General features: G+C 35.4%; 1 protein-coding gene across 1 annotated transcript in view; it reads left to right on the top strand.

The window, feature by feature from the left end:
• The window catches only part of LOC149569433 (uncharacterized), a 163,581-nt gene that overhangs the window by 20,390 nt on the left and 127,186 nt on the right, over positions 1-16,005 (top strand). The window contains exon 4 of the mRNA XM_089822134.1: positions 13,280-13,363. Coding sequence (XP_089678260.1) covers positions 13,280-13,363 — 84 coding nt within the window. The remainder of the gene's footprint in view (positions 1-13,279; positions 13,364-16,005) is intronic.

Raw genomic sequence — 16,005 nt, 5'->3', positions numbered from 1 at the left:
ATCATTCTTGAACACTCAAAGTGACAGTTGCTGTGCCACAGAACCACCTTGTTTTTCCAAAGAACTCTGCAATGGACAACACTTTATTTCTGATCTTTTCTCTTTCTGATCTCATTTTGCATTATGCTGTTCCATTGCTGTGTGTAGGACTGTGACTGCTGTTGGTTGAATTTCTTTGAGTCTCAGTTTTGAACTTTCCAGCCTTCATTTTAGGAAGAATTCTTTGGAATTTCAAATAATATTTTCAATCCAATCTTATGAATTTACAGACCTAGTAATGGCATTTAGAGTTCTGAAGTGATAATTGATTTATATTGAATATTCAACAAATGAGAGGATTACTCCTGAATTTTAAAATAAGCAATCACAAGAATATCTTTCCATAACAGAAATGATGGAGAACAAATGGGGATGCGTCCCCTATGGTTTTGGGGTTCTACCCATACCGGGGATGAAATGGGGATGGATTTTGGCCATCCCATTTTTGGCAAATTAGGAAACATCCCCGAAATGGCCAATTTTTTCTGGCAAGAAACTTGGGGACAGCCAGCAGTATCAGGGACGGTTTTGCAGTCCTCTATCCATCCCCAAAACTGCTGGCCGTTCCCTTTTTCCAGCCAATCTGGTAAAGGCAAAATGCCCCCAAAAAATCAATTTTATCTAATTTTTTCTGTCCGTGTGGCCCCTAGTCGTCCTAAAGACATAAGAAAAATATGCAACCCATATTTGGTCCAGTAAAACACTAACTCTGTTAAAACTTGAGCCCAGAAATCAGTGATGATCAACAACAAAAGAAAAGAGTCCAAAACTGAAACAATGAACACCAGAAATATCCTGGGAAAACCGTTTGAGACTGAAGGGAAAAACCCAACCACACAACAAAGAGATCATTTTATTGAGAATAAAATTCAAGTGTACAATGCCTATCGCTTAATGCGATATAAATAATTTAAGGAGAGACTCTTCATATTCCAACCAAAGGTCTCTCCAAATTCTCAAAATAAGATTCTTTATTACAAATACAATAACAACTCTTTGAGTTTTAATGCTTCAATGCATGTTGAATGACACATGTCATTACATTTAGTATTACAATTTAAACATAAATGTCCTTTTCAGCTGAACGTAACAATAACGGTTATAACGTTCATATTTCAAGAGATAAAGATCTCTATCGCAGCGACCATCTTCAACACTCCCTCTTAACCAGAGAGAGATCTTTAGCTGAACAATCACACAAGATTGCAACAAATATGTTAATGATAAAATCTCATCCCATATATCCTATAAGATTCATGAAAACCTGTAACAATCAATCACATTCATGGAATCACTCAACATGAAACCCTATAACAATTAATCATATTCATGAAATCACTCAACATGAAACCCTGTAACAATTAATCATATTCATGGAATCACTCAACATGAAACCCTGTAATAATTACTCATATTCATAGAATCACTCCACGTGAAAACCTATAACAAATTCCATGTAATCAGTCAACATGATAGATTTGTAAGACACACAGCTAAGCCTTTAATCACAGAATCTCTCAACGTGAACTGTCATGGAATCTCTCAACATGACATCCAACTCCCATCATGGAATCTCTCAACGTGATGATATCATGGATTCTCTCAACATGATGTTCACTATCGCATAGTGAAATAGTTATCATAGCTGATCTTACAATCTCATTCACACAATAGAAAAAACAAGATTTAGTTCCATTTAAGTCTCAAATTTAACCATATATAGCTTTTTTTCCAAAATAAGAGAATTTTACATGCATAAAATCATAGTCACGATTCTCAAAATTACAAGCGTTAGTAGTATGTATAATAAAGGCAGGGATGACATAAATACTCCCTCTTAATCAAGAATTATTTTGATGACAACAATAAGCAAGAGGATGCAACCTCCCTCTGAGACTGAAAATCTCCTTTTGAATCTAAAAAACATCTCTCTCTAAAGATAAAAAATCTCCACCTGTGTATGATCTTGTCACTTTTACGAAGATATCAAATCTGTCCACGACTGAAATTAACATTTCCACATTCATTATGCCACTTTATCCTGATGCATCTTCATTAAGATAGATTCACTATTCTCATTAAAGTGACAAATAAGTATATTAAATATAGAGTGCTCAAGAGTTAATACAATAAAAACATTGAAGTAAGAAAATCAAACTCCTTTCAATAGCTTTAATTTCAGCTAGTCTGGTATAAGCTTCAGAAAAGAGTCTCCATGAAATTCTCAACGCCTTTGTCTACTATGAACATAACGCATGAATTTCCCTTAGGCAGAATTTCCAAGGAAGTGTCAATCGTTCTCGTGACACAACCAAGGTGGGTGCTGAGTTGAGATTCAAACAACAAGATGCAAGCATGAAATATTTAAATATCCATTGCAAATCATTAAAAAACGAAAACAAAGAGGTTGCATAAAAGACCAAGAGTCGATGGTTATAATGGACGGTTGACACCTCCAAGTAATGGTTTCTCATAAGGCGACAACAATAAGATAGAGACCATGCATCTTTAAAACGAACAAAACATAATAAAAACGCTGAGACTTCCAAGACGGGAAGATGATCAAGCCCGCATGCCCACAAATCAAATATGACCCAACGAATATCAATGTCTTCAGTATTTCAAGAACTGATGGCATCTACATCAGCAAAACACATATATTGATCATCATCAAAATTGACAAGCCACATAAGAGACCCACAATAACGGTGAAAGAGCCAAAACATAAACTCCATGATAATAAGGAAGAAATATGCAAAACTGATAACAATTATAGTTATGCAAAATATGATGCAACTCTCCTAAGATTAACAATCATATAGACACAATCCTGTAAACTGAAGTAACCAAATCAAGTGAGTAGAAATCTCTTGCAGCAACAATTTTCAATGGTGATGTGACTGAACAAAATGCATAGAAGTTCGAGATGGAAAAATGACATCGATCTCCCTACTTCGAAAACATTAGAATAGAGCCTCTTCATAAAATCTAAGCTTAAGTAGTTCATGATACAAAACATCAAAACTCAGAAGTAGTAATCAACACGGCATACGTGGAAAGAAACTTCTGTAGAATATATATTTTTTTGATAGGTAATATTTGTATTGTATTGATAAAGAGAGTACATTATGGCAATATGGCTAAGAGCCTTATAGTTAAGGCTACTCTTACCTTGCCCATACATATGCCATTAGATAAACAAAAGACAAAGTATAAACACTCTGAAAGTACAAACCACCCACCCATACATTAAACCAATCAACCAAGACAAAAAGAGCCACCACCACCCCTGTTGTCAGCTACTTCTTGAACCGATTCGTCGCTTCCTCACGAGTGAAAGTTGGATTTGAGCAGTCATCCATCACTGGGATCCCCTGGCACACCTTGCGGCGCTTTCCATTGCCCTTCCCCTCGTCGGTAAGCAGAGAGGCATCAACCCAAACTCTCTCTGTTGTGGACGTGCCCTCATGCAAGTGAGATTTCTTTGCAATCTAATGGCGAATTTGTTGTCCAGGGGCTAGTGTGCTCTTCCTTGGCGTGGCCTTCATAAAGCCCCGTTGATGATCCTTCGTCACCCAAATGTGCTCAGTCAGGAATTCCATGATCATTTTCCAACCCTATTCTACTTTGGGGATATGAGCGCCTGGCGGATTTGAAGAAGGCAACACCACCAATGGTTGAATGGAAGAGTCCCCTCCACCAATTAGCCTCCAAGGCTTAGTACCCATCTCAATTCCAACACCCAGAACAACTCCCTCAATAATGTCATCCAGTCCTAGAAGCCATTGCCTGTCCACACTTGCAGCCATGACCCGACGAACCTCTTCTTTCTATCCCCCCACCATCAACACGAGCACAACAAACAGCGACGCCACATCCAAATTTGATCTCCTCTTCCATAATGCCTCAAGATACTCTGGCCCTAAAATCTACTAAACGCCCTTCAAAAAGCCCGGGTCATCAAAAACAAAGATATGTTTTAGATGTCGCGTGGATATCCGGCCTTCATAGGTCTGTATCTGAGAATCCGAGCCCAGAGCAAAATTTGCCTCCATTTTTGTCTCAGTGAAAGCAAATGAACTTTACCTACCTCCAGCCTGAATATAACTGCCTTAGAACTCTCCAGAACAAAGTGCCAAAGCAAGCCAAACACTCCTTTTGACACACGCGAGGGATATACGAGTAGCATGGAGATCTCTGCTTTTCGTGGAATGATTAATGTCATCGTAAGTCGGACTCATGATGCCTTTCCCTTCAGACTACAAATTGAAGTACCGTGAGTGAATTATTAAGTCTAATGGCCGAACAAATTTGCTCTCTTTAATTAACACCAAGGTGATGAAAGTCCTCAAAAATTTCATATTGAGGACTTAATGTTGAGTTGGCACCTAAATTGGCTAATCGATCCACCCCTCTATTCGCTTCTTGAAAGCAACGTGAAACCTTAAAATCATCGAAGTCCAGAAGCAGCTCCTTGATTTGTCATATACTTTGATCCAGATGCCAAGCCTCCATCTTTCCTCTCTTAATGCCATTTATAATGATCTTTGAGTCTCCTTCCAGATGTATATGTTTGCATCCAATTTTCGCTTCTAATCCCAAAGCTTCCCTGGCAGCAAACTATTCTGCAGTATTATTTGTACCATCTTGCAAGCATTTAGCTGCAAATGCAAGTATGTTGCCCTTATGGTCTCTTGCCACGTATCCGCACCCTGATACACATGGGTTTCCCCTTGCCGTCTCGTAAAAATTAATTTTTAACCATCCCTCCTCTGGAGGTATCCATAATGCCATCTCCCTTTTGGAAATTGGATTAGCCCCAATACGCCCATGAAACGTCTGTAGAATATTTTTGCTCCTTTGTATTTCCAAGAAAAAAAAAAAACAAACACCAAACTTTCAATTCTTTTAATCTTAAAATAAAATCAATATTAAGCCGTTAGAACTCAAGCTTTCCGGAGAGAAGATTACGAAAATAAATAAATTTCTGATCAACCACACAAGCATGCATATAATCAAAACTCTTGATCATCGGCCAAAGTATGCTATCCATATGTAAATACAAAACTAAAATCAAAGGATAGGGGATCGAACATAGATACATAATAGTGCAGAATAGGACAAAAGCAACATACAATAAATTATCTCAGATACATTCAGGTAGGGAACCTTGAACCAGGATAGGTATTGATCCCTTGGCCTTTGAATAGGATAAAAATAAATAAAGCTACTTTTTGCATGTCTAGTGATTGCTGTCATCTAACTTGGCTTTGATACCATGTTAAAACTTGAGCCCAAAAATCAATGATGATCAACAACAAAAGAAAAGAGTCCAAAATTAAAACAACAAACACTAGAACTATCCTGGGAAAACCCTTTGAGACTGAAGGGAAAAACCCAACCACACAACAAAAGATCATTTTATTGAGAATAAAATTCAAGTGTACAATGCCTATCGCTTAATGCAATATAAATAACTTAAGGAGAAACTCTTCATTTTCCAACCGAAGGTCTTTCCAAATTCTCAAACCAAGACTCTTTATTACAAATACAATAACAACTCTTTGAGTTTTCATGCCTCAATGCATGTCGAATACATTTAATAGTACAATTTAAATACAAGTGTTCTTTTCAGCTGAATGTAACAATAACGGTAATAACGTTCATATTTCCAAAGATAAAGATCTCTATTGCAGCTACCATCTTCAACAAACTCTTCTAATCATTTTTAGATTTGACATACTTGCTAAGAGGAAGAAAAAAAATAAGAGCAGTAGCAGCAGCGAGGAAAGATTGCGTTTAGTATTTACTAACTATTTTAGTTGGACTTTTTTTTATTTCATTCTGATTTCAGCATGATACTTGGAGCCTTTGGGCATTTTGATTTTTGCTATATATGTATGTGATATTGACATATTGTTATAATGGAAGTATTTAGTATTTTCCATTTGATAATATTCCATTTATTGATCTCCTAAAATGTCTATGGTGAATGGTTTATCAATGTTATGGTCTGCATATTTGAATTTGTCTCTCTATATTAAAAAATCCCCTATGTTTTTAATCGCCATCCCCTAAATTTTGGCTTCCACCCATACCCGTACCAAAAACACATCTCTGTCCCGGAAACTCCATGGAGCAACTTTAATACCATCTGTTAATGGACATTCTGATATCTACCCTAAAAAAGATTAGACATAAGCTACAAGTCATTTGAATATGAATTCATAGAGGGCTGACTACTCTTCAGAATGCTCTGCCACATGAGCTTGCTGCTCTATTGCTTTCTACAGACCTTCCTCATATGGCCAAGGATAAAAACAAGGTGTGTTCCTTGCAATCTGATGTTGGGTAACCAACCATCCCTTTCATTATCAAAAGACCTAAAGTACCGGTTCGGGTGTGGGGACAGGTGTGTGTACGCAAATCAAGTACGTGGGTGCTAAAGTCTTTTTAGGGGTTAGGTGCATATGGGTACCTGTATATACATATAAAAAGGAGAAATTTACAGAATTTAAAACTAAATCATTTCATAGTATTATATTTGATTGTTGATCAATGCCAAATGCCAACGATAAATACTAAATGCCAATTCATGGTTGAAAAATGTTCAAATAAGCCACATCAATGATATCATATATGTCTCTGTCCATGATTCCAAAGAAAATCATTACAATCACTGCATTGCAAAATGTAGTTCATGAGACATGATTCAATGTTCATCAATCATCAAAAGGATTATCAAAAAGAGCGTCTGTTTCGTTGCTGCAAGCTCAAGATCATCATCATTAGTAGTAAAAAATTAAAAAATAAATAAAAAACAACACTTTTTTAATATGTTTTTATGCACCCTTTAAGAAGTGGACCAGTGGGTGCGCCCAGGTGCAGGCTGGGTGTGTCTGGATGTGCAGGGTTGCACACCCTGGTGCACCCACAGGGCTGGGCATGCACCCGCACCAGGTGTGCACCTGCACCGAGTACAGGCCTGCAGGGTGCAAACCCCACAACATAGCCAAAGACTGAGATCAGCTTCTAAATCAATTTGGATTTTTGTGGATAAAAAATTAGCAAATAATTCTAAAACCATGACTTAACCAAATTTTGTGAAAAGCAGTTGCTGCAAAATAGTACCATAGTTTTTTCAAAAATATCGAACCTGCAATGTAAAGCTGAAAACACAATATTGTGAAAAGAACATCAAAAACCCTTGTTTTGTAGGGTAAAAAATGTAAAAAGCTTACGATTTTGTATGAGAGACCATCAAGAAGCAGCAAAAGAAAACTATGTTTTTTGAGGAACAAGTCATTTAAAATCTGCCACGCAAAACCTGCTTAGATTAGAAAAAATCACCTTTTTTGGAAGAGAATATGCAAAACCCTCTTAGATCAGAAAAAGCAGCAAGCTTTTGTTTCTTTATTTTAAAAGAAAAATTAGGCAAACTCCTTGCGATTTGCTTTAAAGTCCTAGATAATTAGATCACAATTTTTATTGGAAAAAAATTGCCAAAATTCCAACCTTTACTATGATACCATGAAATGATAATTGATTGATATTCAATAGTCGACAAAGAAGAGTATTACTCCTCCAAATAAGCAATTACAAGATCTTTGCATAGCAGAAATGATCAAGAATTAAATAGAATAAAAAGTTACTAAACTAACTAAATAATTTAAAAACAGAAAATTACTAAAAAATTAGACTAACTTAAAAGAAAGTTATTTACATGTCCATTATACTAAATATTACAATTTTACTTTAATAAGATCATCTGGATATACTTTGGACCCTCTTGGTAGCATGTTATAAAAATCAGATATAAATTTATAACACAGTCTGGTGCATTACAGTAAAAAATTAAGTATAATATAATGTGGCGCATTCTAATATAAAAAATGATTCCAATAGCTGACATGTTACAGCTATGTTGTATGTATATTTCATTTGAATTTAAATGAAATCAAGAGTTCGCAGGTAAAAATTATGTAGGATTATTTGTATCAGTGTAGGATTATGATCCATCATCTGGATGAGAATGATAGAGGTTCTCATATAGTTCTTATCATAATTATTCTTAATTTCAGTTACTTGGATTATGGAAATTTTCATGTCTGTTATGAATTCAAATGTTCACTAAAATTCTTAAAAATAAATCTAGAATTTATAGTTGCAACTTTTTTAAATCATCAAAGTGTATCCTTGTTATTTTATAGTTATAATATTTATAGTTTAGTTTTCTATTAGTTTTATTTATTGATTAGATGCTATGATTATCAGGGAGTTAAATGTCTTGTTTAATATCAAGACTTATCATAATTTTTGTCTCTCAAATAGAAATAAGAAAAGATGTATATGTATATATTTATAAGTTAATTACAGCATTATCCTGCTTTTTCAGCAGACAAGCTTGTGTTTCTTTTGTCCTCTTGCTGAACATGAATTTTGTAAAGCTCTGAAGGCTGCCCACTGTTCAAGGGTTTGTATGGAATAACCCAGCTATAGTTTGTGGAAAGGATGTGAAATGGAATCATCCACACATTGCTTGGTATAATTACTCGCTCTTCGGGTAAGTGGATTCTTTCCTAAATGTTAAGAGGAAAGAATATTGGTAACACCCTTTTTTACTTTGGCGCGACATGCGGTGCCGGGGGACATTAGGACGAGTTTCGGGTATGGGAAAAAAAGGCCTCAATTTGGGGATGGCAAGGGGATGGTGGGGGTGCAATAGCGGGGGTGGGAAGGGGGAGAGGTTGCATAGTATATAAAGTTGAACAATGTTTATAGAAAATTGAAGTGCGATTCAGGAACCATAGGTCCAAACTTGAAACTTGAAGCTTCATAACCAATGACCATTGAACTTAGTAACATACTCATATTAAGTTGTAACGTTAGCAATAAAGTTTTGAACATAATGATAATGATAAATAAAAAATATAAATCATACATAGACCATGTAAGTCAACCATTGACTATCAAATGACAAAAATGAAAGATTCAAAATTCATTGTTTAAATTATAAATATGATAGAACATAAAGATCAAGAGGCTCATGATTACAATGAGTATAGTAGCATGAAACAATGAAATGAAATAATGTATCATGGCCATATTAAAGTGAGTACAATAACGAAATGCAATAATGAGAATGTAAGGGTGGGAGCTCTCTAATTATCCCCTAAACCGAAGTCCTTATCACTAGAACTACTAGACTCCTCATGGTTAAGATACTATAAAAACACTTTAAAAAAATTTGACTTTTCAACATGGGTGCCAGATGCACCCCATGCGTCCCATGGAAGCACCTTGCACGCACCCGCACACTTGAGACACACCCGCCCACCCCTCTTAGCTAGGCAGGATAAACACATGATAAATATTACACCGTTGGTGATGTTAAGAATGACAAATTTTAAGGATATCTTTGGTCAGAAGATCTCCACCGTTTTGATATCACATTTGATATCATGAGTGTTGGCCTATTAGACTATCAACATATGATATTCACCAAGTATTTTGAGTAGTTGCCTATTAGAATATTAACACATGATATTTACCAAGTATTCAATAAAGTTTGATATCATAATAGGTAACATGAGTATTGGCCTATCAGAATATCAACACATGATATTCACCAATTATTCTGAGTAATTGCTTATCAGAACCTCAATAATTGATATGCACCAAGTACTCAATACGGTAATGGCCTATCAGAATATCAAGGCAAGATATTCACCAAATACCTATCATATATCTATACAAACAACTTATAGATCGTCAATTTAGTGATGTGTAACACTTGTTGATTTACAAGATAAAGCATTTCATGATCTATTTCAACATTTACACAAAATGTATATCTTGATTTAAGTTATTGTAAGATCGTCACCTTCCAATAACTTTTGCAAATACATGTGATAATCATTTGGAAGTTGTCACATCATCATGATGTACACAGGGGGCAGACCCATACACACATGACATCAAAAGGTCACATGAAGTCACCACGGATACTATTATGTGGTGTTGTTATGAAATCCACCATGAAACATATCATAAAATAAGGTTTTCACCTCGAACTTTTCTCTTATAGAGAAGAATGTATTACGAGGGATTTCACTTGGAACTTTTTCACGAGAAAACACTAACCTTCTGACCTCCTAGTACAAGGTTGTCTTTGATGAAGTGTCAGACTTCCTCTGAATTTGATATCTTTCTTCTGACTTTTTGGCAGCAAGTCGTGTCATGCTTCCCTAGTTCAACAAGTAGCTTGATAGCATAAGGTCTTCCAGCCTACATACATGAAACTATATCTCATTAATCATAGTCCTTCAACTCCTATGGTTTCTAATTACAGGAGAGTCCATTTCAACATGATCTACTCCCTCAAAATCAATACAACCAAGATCATCAAAAGTTTGACTGAAGCATATCCTCTATCTACTCTCTCATTTTGTCCAAGGTTTTGTCTTTTTTGAATTGTCTAACTTCCTCCTGATGTAGAAGGATACTTCATAATGTCAATCATCAAAGATATTCGCTTCAAGAGCCTCACTTTATCCAACATGATCATCAGATGATTAATAAATTCTAGATCAAAACTTCTTTGGAGTTATTGACATAAGATTGGATTTTGCACAATACTTGGTAACATATGTAAAATTCCAACTCTTATATCATCAAACAATCTTGTATCATATCAAATATGGCAATCTTCTTTCTGTTCTTCTTTTTCTTCTTTACAAAGAATCATCATTGAGGATCAAGAAAAAGAAAGAAAGAGCATAATAGAGCAAATAGCTCTTACATTACATGCATGGAAATATTTTAGATAAGATAAGATAATGGTATTAATGTCTAACAAGAGACCAACAAAGGGTCCAACAGACTGAAAGATTACAACAGTGAAGAAAAACAACCTAGTAGGAGCACCAAATGGTGTCCGGGAAAGAATGAACAAGAAAGCAAAGAAAGGGAACTACAACAGATAAGAGAAGAACTAGATTTCCTTACTTTTGTTGAGAATTTCTAAAGCCATTATTTTTGTAAATTGATTTTGTGTATTTTCTTGATATCAATACAATCCATGGTTCTAGCATAGAAATTTGTGTAGAACTTCAAGCTAACAATGGCATTCACACTTCATAACATTACTATCTTTTCCTATCCTTACATGGCTTGTTAGTCTCTAATAACCTATTTTAATGTTACATACATAGTCAATTTGGACTGCCATACTGCTGATGTCATATTACCACAATCTTTAGATTGCTCTTTGCATAGGATTGGTGAGCATTTCAAAGCCTAATCTGATGAAGAAATTCCTCCCAATCGGTCTCAACAACAACATTTAGTGCAGGCTGGCGACTGTGAGAAGCATGACTCATATGAGTCACAGGAACATATAGCATTGCAGGGAGGAGGTAAATGTGTTGAAAAGGTATAGTCAGTAGGCACGGATAGGTTGATTGATGATACTGCAAACAAACTGTGCTGAATGGTATGTTTGACATTAAAAAAAATCTTGACTATGTTGACATATTTGCTCTTTGAGTGACTAATTCATGCATCCTTTTGAACTTTTGACTAGTCATAATAATCTTCTAGTTGATGATCATCGCTGTTGCTTCTCTGCAATGCGTAGTCGGATGTTCGACTTCCTCCATTATCTACCCTTGATCACTATTTGAATTCCACTTGTCTTGTATAATGACCACTGTTTCCTGTTGTTTCTAATGCTTATTGTCTTCGTTCCTGGTATCTCTAGTTTATGGGGTATTTTCCATTGCATATAATATAAAAATAGAGGACATATTTTAGAAAGTGTCTTGTCTTTTTAATCCATTTCCAAATGCGAGTGTGATGAGTATGCTCCGCATAAGGGCCTCTTGCATCCTCAATATTAGAAGTTACTTGGCAAATGGTGTATGCAGATCCCAGGTGGACCCTTCTGTAATGTATCCCCTTTCTTCCTCTTTATGGCTGTCTGAACTGTTCTCCCTATTCGCTGTACTCTCATTCTTATTCGTTGACTGCAGAGAATGGGATCACTTTTGTATTATTCCCTCTCATTGCTAGAGTTCGATAATAATTATCTAAGATCTCCCTTGAATTCCTTGAGATAATTTCAGTGTTGATGGAGCTCTATCCCAGATATTTCTCAACTCCATTCTATTGTCACTTGTTGACTACAGATGGTCAATCCCAAATGCCAGTGCAAAGGTTAGGGTTTTTGCTATTTTATCCCTTTATTCCTTCTCCATTATTGATAAATCTCACAAGTCCCTGGTAAAGTATGCTGCTCTGATACCAAGCTAAAATCAAAGGATTGCTGCAAATGAAATAATACTGCCTGTGGTGTCTGTATTTTTCAAATGCAGCAATCTCTCTTGCATTTATATTGGGATTAAGGCTATGAAGAGATGTGTCCCTTTGAGGGATATGTCTTTTGATTAATTTTATAATTAATATAATAAAAAGTGTCGTCAGTAAAAATTGTGTATCGGCCGACGGGTCCCTTCGGGAAAGAAATTGTGTATCAGCCGACAGGACCTTTCGGAAAAGTTTATGTATCTGGCCGACGGACTCCTTCGGGAAAGTTCTTCGGAAAGTATTTATAACCCCTTCAGAAAGCATTGTAATCATGAGATCATATCTTACCATCGAAGTATAATGTACTATGGGCATATGTGAATAATAATAAGAGTTCTGCTGTTTGCTGTTCATGTTCATTATCTGTGTGCAATTCTTAATTAACCTATGCGGTAAACAAAAAGTGTGTGTGTGTGTGTGTGTGTGTGTGTGTGTGTGTATATATATATATATATTTAATAACCTTATATATAATGAACACATTATATCTCATATATAATTATTCATAGGTTTCTCTGACTAAAGCTACAAAACATTAACAGTTGGCATGAAATTGTTCCTCATTACATTTTAGCTTGTGTGTGTTGGATCTCTAAGGAAAATGTTAATTCATTCTATGTATTGAAAATGACATTCCCTTAATGCCTGACAAGGGAAATATTTACTCTTATTTACTTCTGTCAATAATTTCTAGAAGCACTTCTTCAGTTTCTCTTTCTCTGAAAACCAGGGCATGACTTACAGAAGAGTGGTTTGCCAGAATGACAATCTGTTAGTGTAATATACAATTTTATTTGGAATAGATCCCATTCTTCAAATTTGTAGGATAGACGTAATGAATTGATCACTGTGGGCACATTGTTTTGTTTAACAGGTGATGCATGGAGCAGATAAAGACATATTGTGGCTGCAACGTGATTTTGGCATTTATATTTGCAATCTATTTGATACGGGCCAGGTTTTGCACTTATCTTATTTGCTTGTTAATGAGATTACATGCACAATTATTTTTTGTGGTATTTGTTTGGTTTTTTCAAATCATGTGGCAGCTTGAATGTAAAGAGCAATTCTCTATTTACTTATTTGAATGCGAAGCATTATTCCCTTTATTATTTTGATAACTTAGTCAGTATGTCTAGTTAATTTATCATGTCTCAGCACACGAATAATGTTTTCCTTTATTAACTTTTTTAATAAGTACACTTTTCACTTCTCATTTTTAACAGTTCTCTAGCACAATGGTAAAAAGGAATTTTCTGTTGTGTGGTTGTACTTGTACACCTGCAGAAGTTCTTGCAACTTTGAATGGTAAAATATTGTCCATGCTCTGACAAACTCATGGTTAAGCATGATTACCGTGCCACTGGCAGTCTTCCCTTGCTGGCTCTTGTGGCTTGCCTGGTTCATTTAACAACTGGTCAACGCATTATTGAACTGGGCTAAAAAATCCTCTAAGAAAGGGTAATTTAAAATACTGTGGGTCTTCCAGTTTTGACATGAAATAACAATTGCTGTTGTTTAAATGTGTTTTATGAGTATATGAGTATTGTAACATGTTTTAATTGCCCTTCTTTTTTCTCTTTTAAACCCGTCTAATCGAAATCTGTTTAACACTACCAGTTTTCTGTGCCTTCGGCATGTAAATACAATGCTACTATGCTCTGGAGACTTAATAAGTCAAACATACCTTCCATATTGTCTACAAGATTAAAATGAATTATGTGTAATTAATATGCTTTATGTATTGTTAGGAAGGTGCCATTCTGCTCCAAGATTGAGACCATACATATTGATCCTTTGCCACATAAATACAAATGCTACTATGCTTTGTAGTCTTCATAAGTTGATTATACCTTCCATAGTTTCTGCAAGATCAAAATTAAGTTCTTTATGGTTATTATGCTTTATGCATTGCTAGGAGGGTGTTCTCCTCCATAATTAAGCCTAGAAATCTTGATTGAGTTCTTGCATTACCTTTTATTGACCTTGGGATTCAGAAAGCTAAAATAGTGAACGATCTGCAGGCTGAAGTTTTATAGAGCAGATATTTGTTTATAATCTGATTGTTAGTATAACTTGACAGTTTGTATCACTATCATTTCAATGTCTAATCGAGGTCAGAAATGAACATGTCAAGTGGTACTGAATAGTTGCTATAGTGATACAGTGTTTTTACTTTTTATAGTTAAAGCCTTTAATTAGCTGGAGAAATGTTCCTCTAAATCTGAACAGACCCATTTGCCAAATAAGCAATTGGATTAGTTCTGTTAAAGTGTACATGTGTAACTAACATCAATCCCTCAAACATATTGCAGGACACACAAACTCTAGAAGGATATTCTTTGATCTATATTGTAAACACATACAGACAGTTCTTTTTCATGAAGGAATTGAATTTGTGAAACATTTAAAAGCTAAAATATTGATCTACTATTAAAGGTCACACTTTAGATAATATTGTTTTATTACTGTCAAATCATCTTGTCCAAAGTCAGCTGTGAAGTTTTCTACAGTGTATACATTAACAAGGACTAGTGGTCTTCCTAAAATTTTGATAATAATTTGATTCTCTAAGGTCATTCATCTGTAACAGAAGTTATGCTGGAGTTGTTTTATCCAATTGTCTACCGTAATGAGGTCAGCTGTAATATGATTGGACTTTGATTGTGGCATTAGCATAATCAACTCTCTAACTGCTTTATAGAATGGAAATTTTGACCTGGACTACAGGTAACTTTCTAACTGCTTAATTGAATCGTTTTTTTTTGGGAAAATTGATCTGGAGAACTATTTGACCTGAGTTAGAGTTTCTTTTTACCTGACAACTTATGTAGTTGTTTTCCTTTGCGATTGGTGGCTGTCTGAACATTAAACTATCATTGGTCAATGGTTGTTGACAATGGGCAATAGTAGCCTTAGAATGAATGAGTTAAGCTGGAAGATAAAAGTCAAAAAGCAATATGTAGGATATCGTGGAGAATAGTGCGAGTACTGCATTTAATGGGCTTCAAATAGTGATGCTTCTTGGGAAAACTTTACTGATCCGAGTGAAGCCAAACATGATGACTGACTTGAAAGGAACAGGAACCTGATGCTTGTCATGAAGTGGCTTGAACGTGTAATGTCCCCTTCTCCGTGCTAGGCCTTATGGCGCCTTGTTGGTGTATCTTTCCATCCAGATAGACTAACGACATTTATTTTGAGGATGCCAGCCAGTCAGGATTCTATTTTGTTTCGTTGGGAGATATTTAAGCGTCGAGCTTCCTATAGTTAAGTCACTTTATTTTATAAAGTTGATTTATAAAGTTACTTTATGAGTTAAAGTCACTTTATGACAAAAGTAACTTAAGTGACTAAAAGATGAAATTCGTTTTTATCCCACATTGCCTAGTTGTTTGTATTTCCCCTCATATCAAGGTTATAAAAGCGAGGAGCTACATTGGGATTCATACAATAAAATATATCTATATCGTGAAGACAATCTCGGTTGCTTAAATATGACTGGCTATCTTAAGGACGAAACCCCTTGAGTTAGTGGAGGAGCTGGACGTAGCCCCAGCAACTCATCAAAGGCTCATTCATCTCCAAACATAGCCATTG

Source organism: Cupressus sempervirens, chromosome 3, assembly GCF_028749045.1.
Source record: "Cupressus sempervirens isolate cs-2001-9-10 chromosome 3, ASM2874904v1, whole genome shotgun sequence".
NCBI lineage: Eukaryota > Viridiplantae > Streptophyta > Pinopsida > Cupressales > Cupressaceae > Cupressus > Cupressus sempervirens.
This window is presented reverse-complemented; position numbering and strand designations above follow the sequence as displayed.